The 16,190-nt window shown below is 45.5% G+C and overlaps 1 protein-coding gene across 11 annotated transcripts in view; it reads left to right on the top strand.

Annotated features, from left to right (window-relative positions):
* Positions 1-11,806: 11,806 nt before the first annotated feature.
* Positions 11,807-16,190, top strand: part of MTSS1 (MTSS I-BAR domain containing 1) — a 148,448-nt gene continuing 144,064 nt past the window's right edge. For 2 of the 11 annotated variants that reach the window (XM_006211395.3, XM_015245398.3), the window contains exon 1: positions 11,812-12,736. In XM_006211395.3, coding sequence (XP_006211457.1) covers positions 12,665-12,736 — 72 coding nt within the window. In that variant the 5' untranslated portion in view covers positions 11,812-12,664. Of the gene's footprint in view, positions 12,737-16,190 lie in introns of all 11 variants that reach the window. The other 9 variants (XM_031691305.2, XM_006211393.3, XM_031691302.2 and 6 more) reach the window with 8 other exon arrangements.

Genomic DNA, 16,190 nt, shown 5'->3' with positions numbered 1-16,190 from the left:
TGTCCCCAGAACAGCAGCCTGTTGTTGCTGCTGTTTTTAATCTCATGCTCGATTTACTGTGGGTGTTTCTCAATCATTCAGTTTATTATTATTATGCCCGTAAACTGGGATCATAACATACATACTGCTCTGCACCTTGCTTTTACACTTAGTGTTTCTTTCAAGCCAGTGCTTATACATGCACTTCCTCTTTTTAATGTGACAACATATCAGAGACTCTACATAATAGACACCACGCCTTCTAAGCGTGTTTGTGTTTCGCACATCCCAGTAGCAGCTACAGATATTTGAAGGGAGTGGTATGTGTATGAATGAGCCATATGTTATCTCTGATTTATACTCTGGAAATAAAGGAAGACCAACCAAATGAGAAAAGCAAAGGCTTTTTATAGTGAGCTTGTCACTTGTATTGTGGCAGAGATTCAAAGGCAGGCAGAGGGAGAGCTTTGTAGTAGAAGGCACGGGGCGGGGGGCTTCAGGTGTGCCCTGATTCGAGGTTGTTGGTTTGGGGAAGGTCCAGGTTGACTAGAAGCAGGTTATCCTATTTGTCAGGGGTACCTATGTGGCTTTCTCTGGTTGGTCCTAAATTGGAAGCAGAGATAAAAATTAGGGAAGCTGTCAGTTATTAATCAAGTCCTGGCCATTTGGGGCTGATTTTTTTTTTTTTTTTACAGAATTACTGCTTAGCTTCCTAGATTGTCACTGAAGATAGCAATCTGGCTTCCTGCAAAAGTTTGACTTACAGAGGCTGGCTACCAGAGTCATTTATTATAGATAAAGGGTTGGGTTCCTGGGCAGCCTGTGGGTCAAAGTTCTGTTTTTATAAGCTCTGATCATTGTCTGTTTACATATTCAGGGTCTCAGTACATAGAGGTTGGTGGTTCATAACGATGTATGGACCCCTTGCAGTAAATTCACAGCCCACAAAAGGAATCTATTGCTCTAAAATACCAAAAAACATTGCTGGCACGTATCCTGGACTCAGATGCCTTTTTGTGGGTAGCAATCTCATTTGCACATTTGTGCCTCCCAAGGGTTTCCTGGGCATGGAGCAGAGTACCCAGTTGATATGCCCTCCTTTCCTGGGTGAGAGGAGTGAGCAAGGCGATTTTAGCTGTGATCTCTGGGGAGATAATTCAGTGTGGCATGAGGAGAGATTTTGAATTTAAAGTCCTGGGTTCCTGTGTGGTTTCTGCCGCTTCCTAGCCCCATGCCTCTGGGACGTCAACAGCTCCCTGCCTGCTTCCACGTCTGGAACCCAGCTTAGTTCTTTCACAGCCCTCCTCCTGGCAACAGTATTTGTGAAAATGCTTCATAAACTGTGTGGAGTTACGCAAACATAAATGAATATTATCAGGATTATAGAAATGTTATTGCTTGAAATCATGCTTCCAGCATTTTAAGGAATCCATTAGTGGGATTCTTTAAAAAAAAAAAAGAATTTGTTTCTCCCTCTGGCATTGTTCTCAGCCAGGCTACCTTCGTGGAGTCTTACTTGATCAGCTATTAGGTCTTTAGAGCGGCACACAATTTTCAAGTGAATTATTCAGTTAATCATTTCTGTCATAACGACAATGTCCCTTTGGACTGCCTGCTTCTGAAAACCATTGCAGCTGGAGGAGGGGCCCTGACTCCCTGCTCATCCTCCAAACAGATCAAAGGGCCTCTGGGGAAAAGCCCTATTAATGGCCAAATGAATTAGTGGCAAGTCGGAAAAAAAGAGAGCGCCAAATGGTTACCAACACAGTTTACCTTCCTTGACACAATGAGGTGGTCCAGTAATGCAGCTAAATGGGATTGCTGCAGATTGAAACCAAACACAGGGTTGGGGAGAGATTGCTGTTTAGAGGCCCCCCGGGGGGAATTACTTGATAAAGGATCTTTCCATTTCCATGAATGAGTCCCCTGATAGAACTGCTCTTTCTGAATCTGAATTTGTATAATCCAGTTTTAAATTACTATTATATATTATTGATATATACTAAAGTATAAACAAATTATATTATTGAATAGAATATATAAATATACCTAGAATATGGTATAGTCTATAAAACATTGAATATAATTTCTATCATAATAATAGTTATTGAGACACAGTGGTTAAAAAGTACATCAACTGTGTGGCTATTTCCACTTCTCCTCTGAGAGATAATGTTTAAGGAAAGATGGTGCCTTGATTATAGGTCCTTAAGAAAATTCACTTCAACAAGGGGAAAAGATTTACCCAACTCAGAGTAAAGAAAATATTTCAAATAGTTACACCCAACAAGGGAAGGGGTTGCCATTTGAAGTATTAAGCTCCTTGTCAGAAAAATTTAGATTATGGAGAACAGCCTCATGGAAATCTGTTTTTCATTTGATGATTGGGTTTGAATTTATTCTAGAAAAGATATATAGGAGGTGTGAGATAGGTAGGCCTCGCCTACTTCAATTTAGTTAGATTAAAATAGTTTTAGGATAAAACAAATAAGAGCAACTGGGGGCAGGGGAAGGAAGTACCCCAGTTACAATGAGGATGAGAGGATGGGTAAGCCAGTGCTTCCCCTGCTCTGCCTGGCGATGGGGACTCCAGCTGTTGGTCTTTGTATGCACAGCAAGGTAGTGGGGGCGGGGCATTAAGCATCATCTGAGAAGTGACTTTCTTTGAGAATGCCTCCTTGAGTTACTGCCTGGAGCAAACGGCACCCATCCCTTCCCTAATTTCTTTTTCCAGCTGTTTCCCAAACACAAACAGACATATACCTGCAGAGACAGACATTTACACTTACATCTAAAGCAGACAGAATCCAGAGAGAGCCTAAATTCAGTCCTAGAGGTCAGCCATAGTCACATGAAAGACACATTTAACGTCACCTGGAAGGAACCAACTCTCTCCTTTTACAAATGAGGAGTGAAGTCCAGAGAGGATGTGTGACTCCCTGAGATCACAAAGTCCTTCTTCTGCCTCAGTCTCCTGATAGACATCAGTGGGGGGATTACTGATTACTCCGGAGCAGCATCCCTGCCTTGGGGACAGGGAGCCAGGGGTGTTGTGCTCATTAGCTGGGTAATGCTTACCACCACCTTTGAAGCTGCAGGATAGGATCGAAGGTAAATATCATTACCTTCTGCAAATGAAATGTTTCTCTGCACACAACCTGTTTTCACTTGTTGCCCGTGGCCACTGGCCACTTGTAGCTACAAAGATTGCTACTGAGCTCTAGCTCAGAAGCATCCGTTTGCTCACAAGCTTCAGAAAATAGGAGGGCTGGGTCTGGTTCTTATTATTAAAAGCAAACAAACCCATTATTAAAAGTAAACAAGGCAGAACTGCTTCACAACAATTGATTAAATGTCTCCTGGCTCAGAGGCTGAAATCCACTCCTGTTACCCCAAGCAAAACGTCTCTTATTGACAATCTAAAGGGGGAAAGCTGACTCTGCCTTCTGAAGAAGAGTGCCCCCCATCTGAGTGCCTGTTACAAATTAGGCTCAAGACCCACACTATCTTTAATCCTAAAGATTAGCGGAGCGGGTGTTACATTTTGCATTTTGCATTTGCCAGTGATGGTATGGGCAAGTCAATTAATTTGTTCATGGACACAGCTGAAATACAAAGCCACGAGGATCTGAACTTGAAACTCTGTGACTCAAAAACCTGCACCCCTTCCATTCTAGCATGTTGCCGCATTAAAGACAGGTTTCCTGTGCTGCTGTTTTTGCTGCTGAGTTCAAAGAAAAGCTCAAGACATAGGAGAAGGAAGCTCACGTCTGCCCTGGCACAGCCTCCTGAAATTGCAGGCATACTTGTGGGGTTGCTCGGGAGAGGAAGCCCTGGGCCACCTAAATCATGTGTGAAGTGGGTGGAGCAAAGACTATTGATGCTAAGTTGCTGGTGCTCAGCATATTGCCCCTATGCCTGCCTAACTCCTGGGCCATTTTACATGCTCTGCTGTCCAAACAAATCAGAATGCAGCTTTGCAGGTCCAGAATCTTGGCCTTGCCAATGAATGTAGTTAACTGACTCTCAGTGACAGACTCCCACTAAACAAACTTATAAGAGATAGATGTATAAACAAAATATTAATTGGCTACTGTAGAATTTTGTTTACCTAGGAGTCTTAGTACTAGAAGCATTTCTACAATGGGATTATTGTAAAATAAATTTTAAAATCTCTAAAATCATGCTATCAGAAGACTCAAACAATTTACTATGAGTGTAATGCTAGGTAATATGTTTACCACATCATCAATGACTAGTTGGTGATGACATAGCAGGCAAATATCTTGATGCAGATGGATGTTATGAATAGATTGACAGCGATTCTATCAGAGCTACTTCATGTTGTGAAATTATGTGAAATAAAAACCCATTTATTGGAAAGCAATCTGATAGTTCTTCAAGTTTAGAAACAGATTTTCCACATGTCCCAGCAATTCCAGTATAGGTATACCCAAGTGAATTGAAAACATGTTTACACAAAAACCTGTTCACAAATGTTCACAGTATCTTTATTTATAATAGCCAAAAGGTGGAAACAATTACAATGTCCATCAACTGATGAATGAATAAACAAGTGTGGTATATCCACATAAAGGAATATTACTCTGTCATCAAAAGGAATGAAGTATCAATACCTGCTATGACATGGATGAGCCTTGAAAACATTATGCTATGTGAAAGAAGCCAGATATAAAAGCCACATATTTTATGATGCCATTGATAGGAAATGTCCAGAATAGGCAAATCTATAGAGACAGAAAATAGATTAGTGGTTGCCTAGGCTGGGGATGGGGAGGTTAGGGGGAAATGGGTAGTGGTGCTAATGGGTAGAGAGTGACTTTGAGGGGTGATGAAAATGTTCTAAAATTGGTTTTAGTGATGATTGCCCAACTCTGTGAATATACTAAAAAAAATCACAAAATTTTATACTTGAAAAGGATGCATTTTTATGGTATGTGAATAATAAAGCTATTTTTTAAATTTTGACTGCTAAGCAGGAGATGCTCAGCCTGCATACCTTCCATTGCTCTCCCCACCCTAATCCACTCTCCATCCTTCCCTACTCTGCTTGGTTCCCCAGGAAGCAGATCCTGTGGATTGTACCAACAAGCTCCTTTATGCAAGCCATCAAATAGTTTATTGTCCAAACTGGAACACTTCGAAGAAAGAACAATGGGGGTGAAGGAACTCTCTTGGGCAAACCAGGGTTCCTGGTTCTGTGGGGTTGGGTCCCTGCAGTGCAGGTTGGCTACATGGCATCTACAGAGGGCTATAGCCCCTGCCTGGCAGCCCTCCCCATGCAGCTGCCTTTCTGAGTTCCAGGCTCCACCCCTCTCCATGCCCTTCAGTCCTAAGAGTGGCAACGGCACCCTTCCTTGGCCTCCGGAACTGCATGGTCTCACTGGTTTCCTTAAATCCTTCCCATGTCTCTTTCTTAAACTTCCTCCATTTTCAGTTGCAGTGGGCCGTCTGTTTCCTGCCAGTACCCTACTGACACAAAACTCCAGATAAACAGCCTGAGAGAAATTTGACAAGGAAAAGTGTGGTCTGCACAGTGACACTGCCAGATCTCTTCCAAAGAGCTGTTGCACCAACCCTCCACTTTCTGCAGATGTCTATTAATCCTGATAAGTGATTTTACTACAATGCCCAGCAACAAGGATGCTCTAGTAAATACAATTTTATTTTTTATTATTATTGTAAGTGTTATTTTTTTTCCCCTGCCACTTTGAAGGAAAGGAATGTATAGCACAAATTATAATTTTCAGTATGAGAATTCAGTATGAGAATATATATTCTTGGGGTTATCTTGTTCAGAATGTGCTGTGCTACCTCAATCTGAGGATTTACGTATTTCATCAACTCTGGAAAATTCTCGGCCAATCTCTCTTGGAATATCTGCTCTCCCCCATCTACTCACGTTCTCTGATAATATGCTTTATTCTCATTATATCCTTCTTGTCTCCTAACCTCTTTTTTTTTTTCTATTTTCTACTTCTTTATTTCTGTGTGCTTTCTCCTGATCTTTCTGATCAAAAATTCTCTTTTCAGCTCTGTATCTATTTGGTTTCCCAACCTGTTCATACAAAGTTCAAATATATATGGTAATTCCAATGACTGTATTTTTCACTGCAAGGTGGCCTTGTAATTCTTTTTTCACACAGCTTTTGCTGTTTCCACAGTGTGTTGTGTTTTTGTTTCCCTCTATATTTTAATCATTTTAAATATACTTTTCTGTACCAGACTGTTGGATTATCTTTCACTCTTATGGACTAAATCCTGATGTTAGTTGTGTCTGCTTACTCTTGATCGTGATGGGTAGAAGGTTTCTTTGTATAATTTATTATTTTGGTTTGTGAGCTCATCTCAGGGCCTTTATCTGTGGGAATCCTATAAGGACTTGATTGAAAGTGGGTCCCCTTAGAGTGTTTTCTCCTTTGCTTCTGTCATGTTTCCCAAGATTATTTTAGACCAGTAACAAGTTTTCACATTAATTCTTTTCTTGGGCATTTTGGATCTATTCAAAGGAAAGCAAATTCAAACTCCAAAAGCAGCTGTGGTATAAGCCTCCGGTTACAAATTTTCAGTACATGCTTTTAGCCCCCTTCTTTATATCAGCTACCTGTCCTGGTGGGTACATTGCTTCTTGGTCCACCCGTCCTTGAAGCTGTGCAGTCATGGAGTCCTGACCCTGCAGGGAGCTCTCAGTTGTATATCCTCCTTCTACGGGCCCAGGGCCTCTTTTTCTGGTTCCCCCTTTGTGAGTGAACACCCAGGCCCCTGGGTTACTGAAACCAAGGACTCCTCCCAGGGCAATCAAAGCATCAACTTTCACACCTTGTCTGCTGGTTGTCAGTTTCCTCTTTTGCTTCTGGCCCCTGAGGATCTCCCTTCTTCCCTGCTAGCTCTGCCGGATATTTAAAAGGATTCTGATGCCATTTTACATAGCATGTCTTCATGGCTGTAGCAGGAGGGGGTTTCAGGTGATAAGATCTACTTTTTTATTAAAGCAGGATACCCCTTTTCATACTACTTACATCACAAAATGGTGAGTCTGTGTAATGTAAAATATTTTCCATTTCTAGATAAACCCAGATTGATTAGAAATCTGCCTCTGATTGATTAGAAATAATTAGATGTTTTCCAGTTGCTTCACGTGCTGTGTTAAAGGTACAGGTTTCTAAAATAATACGCTTTTCATGCTCTTTTATTGCTACTATAATCAGAACTCACATCTTACATACAAAATGTTCCTTTTTCTCATCGTACTTGTATTGGACAGAAAAGGCTTAGCTCCAGAAGAGCAGGAGATCAGGCCCAGGACAATCTTGTTTTAGAGTTGGCAGTGAGGACATGCGCTCCCCTGGGATATCAATATCCCATTCTCAATATCAAGGTCACTCAGAAGCCACGTTAGTGGTCAGCAGGCAGTTTGGGAGAATCTAAACAAGGAGAAGAATGTCAGAGGCTCCTGGGAGAACAAGTGTGGTTTGGCACAGAGTTGATGCTTAAGAAACATCTCAGGAACTCAGTCAACCACCTCTACCTCAGTATGGGGCAGACGCACTTTCCTGGTCACCTGGGACCATCAGGTATGGTCCCTCTTTCTTGAATAGTCCAAGAGAGGCTTAAATACTTACACCTTCTTTCCTCCTTTCATATTTTCCCCCTGAACCAAACCGAATACTTGATCCCATGATCAGAGGCTGCAAACTGGTCTCTGGAGGAGTTTCTAAAAATTGGGAAATTTCAAAATATTTTGATTTGGGGAAATTTCATGTCAAGATCCAAGGTTTCAGTCTGTCTGGAAGGATTGGAACATGTTGCAATTAAGGGCCCACATGGGGTCTTAGACTGGGGAGCAGCTGGCCCTTGGAGGGAGAATGTGTTCTTCAGATCTCTGTAGCCTTCCTGCCCCCGATGAACTTGTACCTGGTCTGCTTCACACAAGTATGCAGCCTGCCCCCACAGACATGCGCTTGTGACCCTGTTGTGCCAGCATTACTTTGGTCTGGCAACCCATCAGTTGATGAAATGATACCTTCTTTCTTTCGTTTCCTGCCCTAGTGACACATTCTGCACACTGAGGTTATACTTGGGTGTTTCCCAGGCCAACATCCACAAACACACCCGAAACATCTCAAGGTGAGTCATTGCAACAGATATTATTTGTTGATTCTTGCTAGTTGCATTTTCAAGAAGGACTTTGTCTCTAAATTTGAGACTCTGTAATATATGACAACGCACCCAATTTAGTGGCTCTGGGTTCATAAAGAATCTGCTTATAGATCATGAGAATGAGCTTAAGTTTTATTTTGTAGATGAGCTATGGTAATGACTAATATATATTAATAGCTAACCTTTATTTAGTACTTACTGAGCCAAGCCCTAGACTAAGTAATCCCATTCAGGCCTCACATAGCCATAGGGGTTTGTATTTTCATGATCTGTTTTACAGATGAAGAAACTGAGGCACAGAGAGCTGGGACAAGATTGCATCAGTATTCAGACTCCAGCAGCCGGACTCTGAATCTACCACTCGCCCACCTCGCACGGCTGCCTCTCATGCAAAGACCCCTCACAGCCTTCAGGAGTTTCACAAACACTGCCTGAGGTCTCACACCAACCTGGGGGCCTCACCTAGCAACCTGGCCACACATTAGAGTCAGCTGAGGAGCCTTTAAACCCTACCCGGGCATGGCGCAAATACCAGAATGGGTTAACATTTGGGGACTTGAATGAAGAGTAATGGGAAAGGTCAGCCCTATTCTTGTAGTGTTTCTGTACCTCTGAAATAGTGTCCAAATTTTAAAAAGTTGAAAGAAAATAAAGAATGTATTAGGATAACATTAGTTGACTTGAAGGGATTTCTACAAGAATTGTTGATAGCAGGAAGTGTTAATAACAAGATCCAGAAATGTGTGTGATGTGATCCCATTTGTGTAAAGCAAACAGTGACAAAATACACACACATGCCTATATATCCTTATATGAAGATAGGATGAAATATGCATGAGACATTTAAAAATTCTGGACCCCAGTCCCCAGAGACTAGTTGTTTAGGGGTAGGATTTGGGCAAGGGTATCTTTAATTTCCTTAAATCAAGGTTCTTAAATTTCCTGCACATTAGAATCTTCTGGGAGGCTTTAAAAAGTCCTGAGGCCCAGGGCACAGCCCAGTTAAGTCAGGCTCCGTGGGAGTGGAGCCCAGGTTTGGGTGTTTTAAGATTCCCCCTGGGCATGCCAATTGTGGCCAGGGCTGAGAATCACTTCTGGATGGGAAGGGAACTCAGGTGTGTAGCATTACTATGTGACGGGCATTCCAGTGCATTTCACTCCTGGGAACAGCCCATGAGTCAGGAACCTCTGGGAGGTTGGCTCCAGAGATCAAGTAGCCTCCCAGAGATCAGACAACTAGGAGACATCTGGTGGTGGACACCCTGACCCACCATCCACTGAGCAGAAGGAGGGTGATGGGGGCTGCTTTGGGAAGGTTTCATTACCTCCCAGACTTTCCTTCCCAAGATTACAGGGTTTGAAATTCCTCTAGTAGAGATTCATTAGATTGGGTTCCTCCTCCTAAGAGCTATTAAAAAACAAAAAGCAAATACTCCGGGGAAGAATTTCATGTTAATCGGATCTTGATGTCTGCCCAGTGAGTGCTAGGTGTTTCAAAGGGAGAAAAAAGAGGGAAGCTCAAACATAGAGAAAGAATGTAATGTAGGGGTGTAAATCCAACCTTGTCATTTTCCTGCCTGTAGCATGTGGCAGGAAAGCCGGATGCAGGATGCTTGGGCTAAGGCATGGGACCCCTTATCCTGGAGGGTTGGAGGCTGGAGAAGGGATACTTCAGGTGTGGAAGTCAGAAAATCAGAGTTGGAGTTCTGACAGCCAGTTTCGAGGGCAAGGATGACAATCTTCTTTTTGAGGCTGTGGTGAGGATTAGATATAATACACGTAAACCACCCAGCTTGTATACTGTCGGCCCTCGGCAATGTCAGTGGGACAGCACACCAACGTTATAGGCTTGCAATGTGCACTCTGGGACCAGGGTGACAGAGCACCTTGACCTGGTCCCTGCTTCTTTTTAAAATTTTATTTCAGCATGGTAAGAACACTTAACATTTGGTCTATCCTCTTAACAAATTTTAAAGTGTATGATATGGTATTGTTAATTACAAGCACAACGTTGTACAGCAGATTTCTAGAACTACTCCTCCTTTGTAATCGAGACTTCATGACCATTGATGAGAAACTCCCCGTTTCTCCTCCCTGTACCCCCAGCCCTTGGCAACCACCATTCTACTCTCTGATTCTATGAGCTTGACTATTTTAGGTACTTCATATAAGTTTAATCATGTAGTATTTATCCTGTGACTGGCTTATTTCACTTAGCATAATTTCCTCAAAGTTTATTCATGCTGTCCCATACTGCAGGAATTCCTTCTTTTTGAAGGCTGAGTAATATCCATTGTGTATATGGACCACATTTTCTTTATTCACTTGTCTGTCATGGACATTTAGGTTGTTTCCACATCTTGGCTATTGTTAATTGTGCTGCAGTGAATCTATTTCTGTTGATAAGATTTATTGAGTGCTTATTTACTATCTGCCAAGAACTGGTATAAGTGCTTTACATATATTAGTGCAGGTAAAACTCAGAACAGCCCTGCGAGGTGGATGCTTTCTGTATTCCCAATTATAGATGAAGAAACTGAAGCCCACTTAGTGGGTTTTAAATTGGAGTTTGAACCCAGCCAATCTGGCTCTATAAGTAGTGATCCTGATCACTATAATACCAGTAGTATTAAAATCATAATAATGATAAAGATTGAGACCAAATTAGGTGTCATGTGCTTTCATTGGCAAGGTGAAGAGGAGAACTACGCATCCAAATGATCTTGGGGACAGGATCCAGTAGGGCTGCCCAAGAGATCAGTTAATTCCGGAAGTTAACACTCCTCATGTTTGTGGAGAAGGGGGTTGTGGTTAAGAGTTGGGCAGAGCGGCCCAGGGGAAAACTATCTTCTGCAGCTCTGAAATGCCGCTCCATGCATCTCTTTGGTTCATAGTTTTCAAAGCCAGATCTTTTCCTATTACTGAATCTGATACAGCTCTATACCACTTTGTACATGGTTTCTTTTGCCTTCCCCCACCCCCACCTATTTTCCTTTCGTCCTGCTTTGTGCTTCAAACGGTCAGCTCAATGGTCAAGGGAACAGCGCGGAGTTGGGGGCTTATGTTTTAAGGTCTTTAAAAAGCTTCTCATTTGATTCCCCTCCTCCTTGCCTGTTTGATGTTGATCTAAGTGAGGGATCCTGGCTGTGCAGTTAGGCGGTGGAGCTGGGAAAATAAACCACCAACCCCAGATCAACCTGGGCCTATCTGCTCTTTCCAGGTTACACCTCCCAACAGGGCTCTCTGCAGTGACACCAACACCCGATGCCTTCAGTGCGCCTGAAAAACAACCGTCCGAGTCACGGTCAGCCAGCAATCTCTATAAACTGATGAACGGTACGCAGAAGCTCTAATGCCATTTGTTTTGCGATGGCAAATCAATCCACTTTCCCAGCATCCGGTAACTTTACTGAACTTGGTATCCCGCTGCAGGATACGCCCCCGAACTCCCCTTAATTACAGATTTGACTCTTTGCAATCGTGACTTGGCGCTGCAGTCCTGATACCACAGAACGGGCCTCTTCTCAGAAGCCTGCAGTAGCATCGGCGGCAGCAACAGCAGCAGAAGCACTTTTCCCGCCCTACTGAGGGCTCACTAGACGCGTTGTACTGCGCTAAGCGTGCAACCGTGCAAATCCCCGGGGTCGGCGGCTGCACCCTCGGTGCCGGGAGCTTGCAGCCATTGTGGGGCGGACGCTCGCCTAGCCGCGTGCTGGCACGCCCTCTCGGCTCTGCGACCGGCGGCCACAGCGAGTAGGGAGTGCTCGGCGGAGGAGGCTCCCGCAGGGGTGGAATCCTACCCGCCTCGCCCGCCCGCCTGCCGGCTCCACTCTGCGGCCGGCGCCCCACTCGCCTCCCGGGCACGCGCTCCCAGCCCCGCCCGCGTGCGGCGGACGCACGGCCGCGAGCGCGCGCCGTCCCCGCGCCTTGGCGGCGGACTCACGGCCGCGAGCGCGCGTGCGCCCCTCGGAACGTCCCCGGGAGCCCAGCTAGATCGAGCGCCGGGCCCAGGCGCGCAGGGCTGAAAAGGAGGCGGCGGCCGCGGCTGCGAGCAACAGATCCCGGCGCCGTGAGCAGACCCGCTCTGCTGTTGGGCGATTTTTTTTTTAAATTTCAAAAACATTTAGCAATTAAGAAAATACTGCATTTTTAAATGGCGCTGGCCCTGGGTCAGCGGGCGGTTTTCTCTGCTTCAAGATGGGCTTTGCCGTTTCTGTCGTGGGCACCCGTGGTGGCCTGATTGTCAGTCTTCTCCGGGCATTTTTAAGGCCAGGAGCCAAGAGCTGCATGTAGGCGCCCTACAGAGCGGTTTGGCTGTTTAAAAATTATTGTTTTGGGCAGAGAACAGTCGATCTCGGGCATTTCGTCCCTTTTGCAGAAGAGGCTGCGAGTCGGAGGTGGGTCGCTCGGAGGGTGAAATTCCTCCCGGGGTGAGCTATCCCCGGCCCCCCACACAGTCCAGGCGGCCCCGAGTGTGTGTCCTGTCCCTGCCGGCGCCGGGAAAATGGAGGCTGTGATTGAGAAGGAATGCAGCGCGCTCGGAGGCCTCTTCCAGACCATCATCAGCGACATGAAGGTAGGACGCCGGGGGTGCGGCGGCGGCGCTACTGACCTCGCCGCCGGGCTTCGCCTCCGCCCCGGGCCAACCGCCCGGCCCTTGGCTGCGCCGTGGCCCCGGCCACCTGCGGGAGCGCTCTGGCCCGGTGTCACCTGCTCACCCAGGGCGCCACTGCGGGCTGTGCTGGGTCACCCGGCGGGCAGCTTCTCTGGGGGTATCTGATGCCCCCTGCCCTCTCCCCGCCCGCTCATTGTCCCGGGGGCGGCACCATCTCGTTTCCCTGGGGGATCTGGGCCCCGGCTCCAAGTTTTCCATTGTCTGTAGCTGGACGGAGTGTCTGCGACCCGCGAGGGCTGGGTGCCTGGGCGGACACCTGATTCCCCTGGGTACGGGGTGGGGGCGCCTGGCGCGGTGGTGGGGAGAGAATGGGGGCTCTGTGCAGCCGTGGGAAGAAGCCCCCTGGCCGGTGAGACTGGGAGGGAGATCTCCCACCCTCCTTGGTTTCAGGTCCACCTGGGGGTGATCTGAGCAAATTAAGTATTAATTAGGCTCTTCCAAAGCCGTGAAGGTGTGCGTGCCTTCCCTCAGCCCTCCCTGGGGGGCTCGGAGCAGAAGTTCCCAGAACAGTATTGCAGGGGCCCCTCTTGCCTGGCTGAGTCTCCCAGGCTGAAGGCAAGACTTGGGCACTGTATCCCCAACCCATCCAACACACACAGACTCCAGGTTTTCTCTTGGAAGGATTGTGAAGACTGTGTGTGTGTGAGTGAGTGAGTGTGCGTGCCCGCGCGTGCGCGTGTTAGGGGCCGGGAACAACACCCTGGCTTTTTCCTGCAAAGGGTGGGACTAGGGATAACCTGATCCTTGGACGTGGATTTTCTGTGTATAGAGATAGACCAGGGCCCGGTATTACTAATCCAAAGGAAATATAACCAGCCGTGCGAGCTGGCTGGAGGTGGGAATTGGGGGCGGTGGGGGGATTTTTTTTTTTTTTAATGTGTATTTAGGGAGCTTCTCTTTGGCTCCAGCCCAGCCCCGGTTTGCCTCAACAGATCCGGGGAGGTGGTGTTTAATTAAAAGCGCTTCCAAAACGAGTGGGCAGGTTTGGAAAGCTGTGCATGGAGTGGGTGTGGACAGCCCCTCTTCAGCCGCTGCCTGGGCGCCTAGAGGAGCTTTTGTCTGATGAAGTGCAGGGTCTGGAGAGGGTTCGGCCTGGGAGATGGACTTTGGAAGGGAATGCTCAGCTGTCATGGTCTGCTTCTCCCTTTTAGAACCAACTGCCACCTCACCCAGGGTGAACTTTTCCAAGGTGCCCCTGTCCTGATCTTGTCCATTTTGAAATCCTTCTCCAGAGCTTGTGCCTTTTGTCAGAAATTGACATTCGTGAAGCATTATCTTCAGCAAGACCCTGCTTGCCCAGGAATGCCTCTAATCCGGCCACTTGGAATTAGATGGATTATTCCTTATGCCCTTTTCATTCCTTTGCCCCCAATCCACATTGAATAATTGAAGTGCTCTTTTGAGACAAAGCTTGGTATTTTCTCTGTAGACTCTGGGAATATTTCTTGTTAACTGAAATTCTACAGGCCTTATAATGAAACAAGATTTGGTCTGAGGCACACGTGTGTTTTGATCACCAGGAGAGGGGTTTGAGATGGGTTAGTAGAGCTGCTTGTGATTTTGGGGAGAGAGAAGTGGATATTTCCAGTTCTCTGTAGGAACAAGGACCCAGTAACCTAACCCGTCTGCCCACTGCAGTCCCAGAATATTCATATATGGAGTTTTTCCTTAGTCTTTGTTCCTTAATCCAGAATCCAGGCTCAGTTCTTCCAGTTTATGAGTCTGAACCCAAAGCCCTTCAGAAAGTAACCCATGTCAGGGAAGGCTCTCCTGCCATCCACCTGCCATCCCTTGGTGGCCCTGCAGCACTTTATGGTCGGGGCCGGGAGGTGGGGGGGATTTGTGGGTGCTGAGGTGATGTGCTTCTACCTCCGCAGGATTCTAGTTAAAAACAAAGACTTATTTAATGCCCTTTCAGTGCTGGATCTACAGTTTGTGGTTCCTGAGTTCTTTCCCTTTGAATTGAGTCGGGTTTGTTCAACATCCTGTGGGAAGGCATTTATTTTAAAGGTTTATTTTGTTTTGGCAGACAAAGATTTTAAAAGCGAAGTGGAGTGGAAGACGAAAACATGTCTTGGGGTCTGCAGAATTTCAGACTTTTGGGGAGCAGAGAGATAAGAAGGCAAAAGAGAGGAGGTGTCTCATTTCCAAGATTGTTTCTGCGTTGGACATGTGCTGAGTGTTTTCATGGGGTTTTCTTCTTGAGAGACTTCTGTGTGGATTAGATGGCAGTGACATTTGAAAAGGGACTTTGTACATTTGGGTGTATAGGAGAAGCAGTGTATCGTATGCTTGTGCCTGGGATTGCCAGCAATAAAAGTCAATTTTTAATATCTGAACTTGGCTGTCTGTCTAAGGACCTGCTGCTTCTTCCTTTCTCTCCTTTGAACTCCCACAATAGGTTTATAACACCTTTGGTCTCCTTTCTGTTTGCTTTGAAGGACACACAGAAATGTTGGAAACCCGTTAGGAATACCATCTTGAGAACATTGTTAGGTTATTTTCTCAGAAGTGATATTGGAGTGGGGTGAGGAAAGGGTAAGGAAAACTTTTTTTTTTAAGTGATATTTGGTTCTTCAAAATGTACAGCAGCACAGAAAGGGAGTCAGTTTCCTCTTTGGAGAAAAAAAAAAAGTAAAGAAAGAAAACAACAAAAAATGGAGTAATTTCAAGGCCTAGCACCATCCATCTTCCCAAACCAAAGAACCTCAAGGCATGGAAGAGCTGTAGAGGATTCTTTCTGCTTTCTTCTAAAGATTCTTCATCTGGCTGGGCCCTGGGCTGTCAGGGTATGTGTTTTATCCTCTTCAGGGAGACGAGTGTCGTGGAGAAACCCTCACTTCTCTTCCATTGGGATCCAGCAGTAGCAGCTGTTAAATAACTTATTGATTCCTTGACAAGAGGAAACCTTGTGTTTTTCCCCTGTCTTCGACCCTACTGTGGTGGCCACTAATGAATGGTGGTGTGCAAAATCGCTTACAGGCTGCCTTTCCGCCATCTACATAAATCAAGTCGTCTGTTGTGAGCTGGTCCCAAAGGGAAGGGGAGACAAGAGATTCATGGGCCAGGAGGCAAGGGTCCATCGCCAGTTTGTCTGAAGGAATAGTAGCTTGGAAGTGGCTGTGTGTGGAAGGCCAGATGACTGACTTCTGATGTGTAAACACTGTTGACTGCATTGAGGTCCTGGAATTTTTTGGAATTTCTATCCAAGTCCCGGAAAAGACAGGCTGATGCTGCAAACAGCAGATTTGTGCTATTACTTTTTTTAAAAAATTGAGCTGTAAGTGATCTAGAACATTAGTTTCAGGTGTACAATATCCTGATTTCATATTTGAATTAAAAAATCTTTTTTAAA

Source organism: Vicugna pacos, chromosome 25, assembly GCF_048564905.1.
Source record: "Vicugna pacos chromosome 25, VicPac4, whole genome shotgun sequence".
NCBI lineage: Eukaryota > Metazoa > Chordata > Mammalia > Artiodactyla > Camelidae > Vicugna > Vicugna pacos.
Note: the sequence above shows the minus strand (reverse complement) of the source record. Positions and strands in the feature narration are given on the sequence as shown.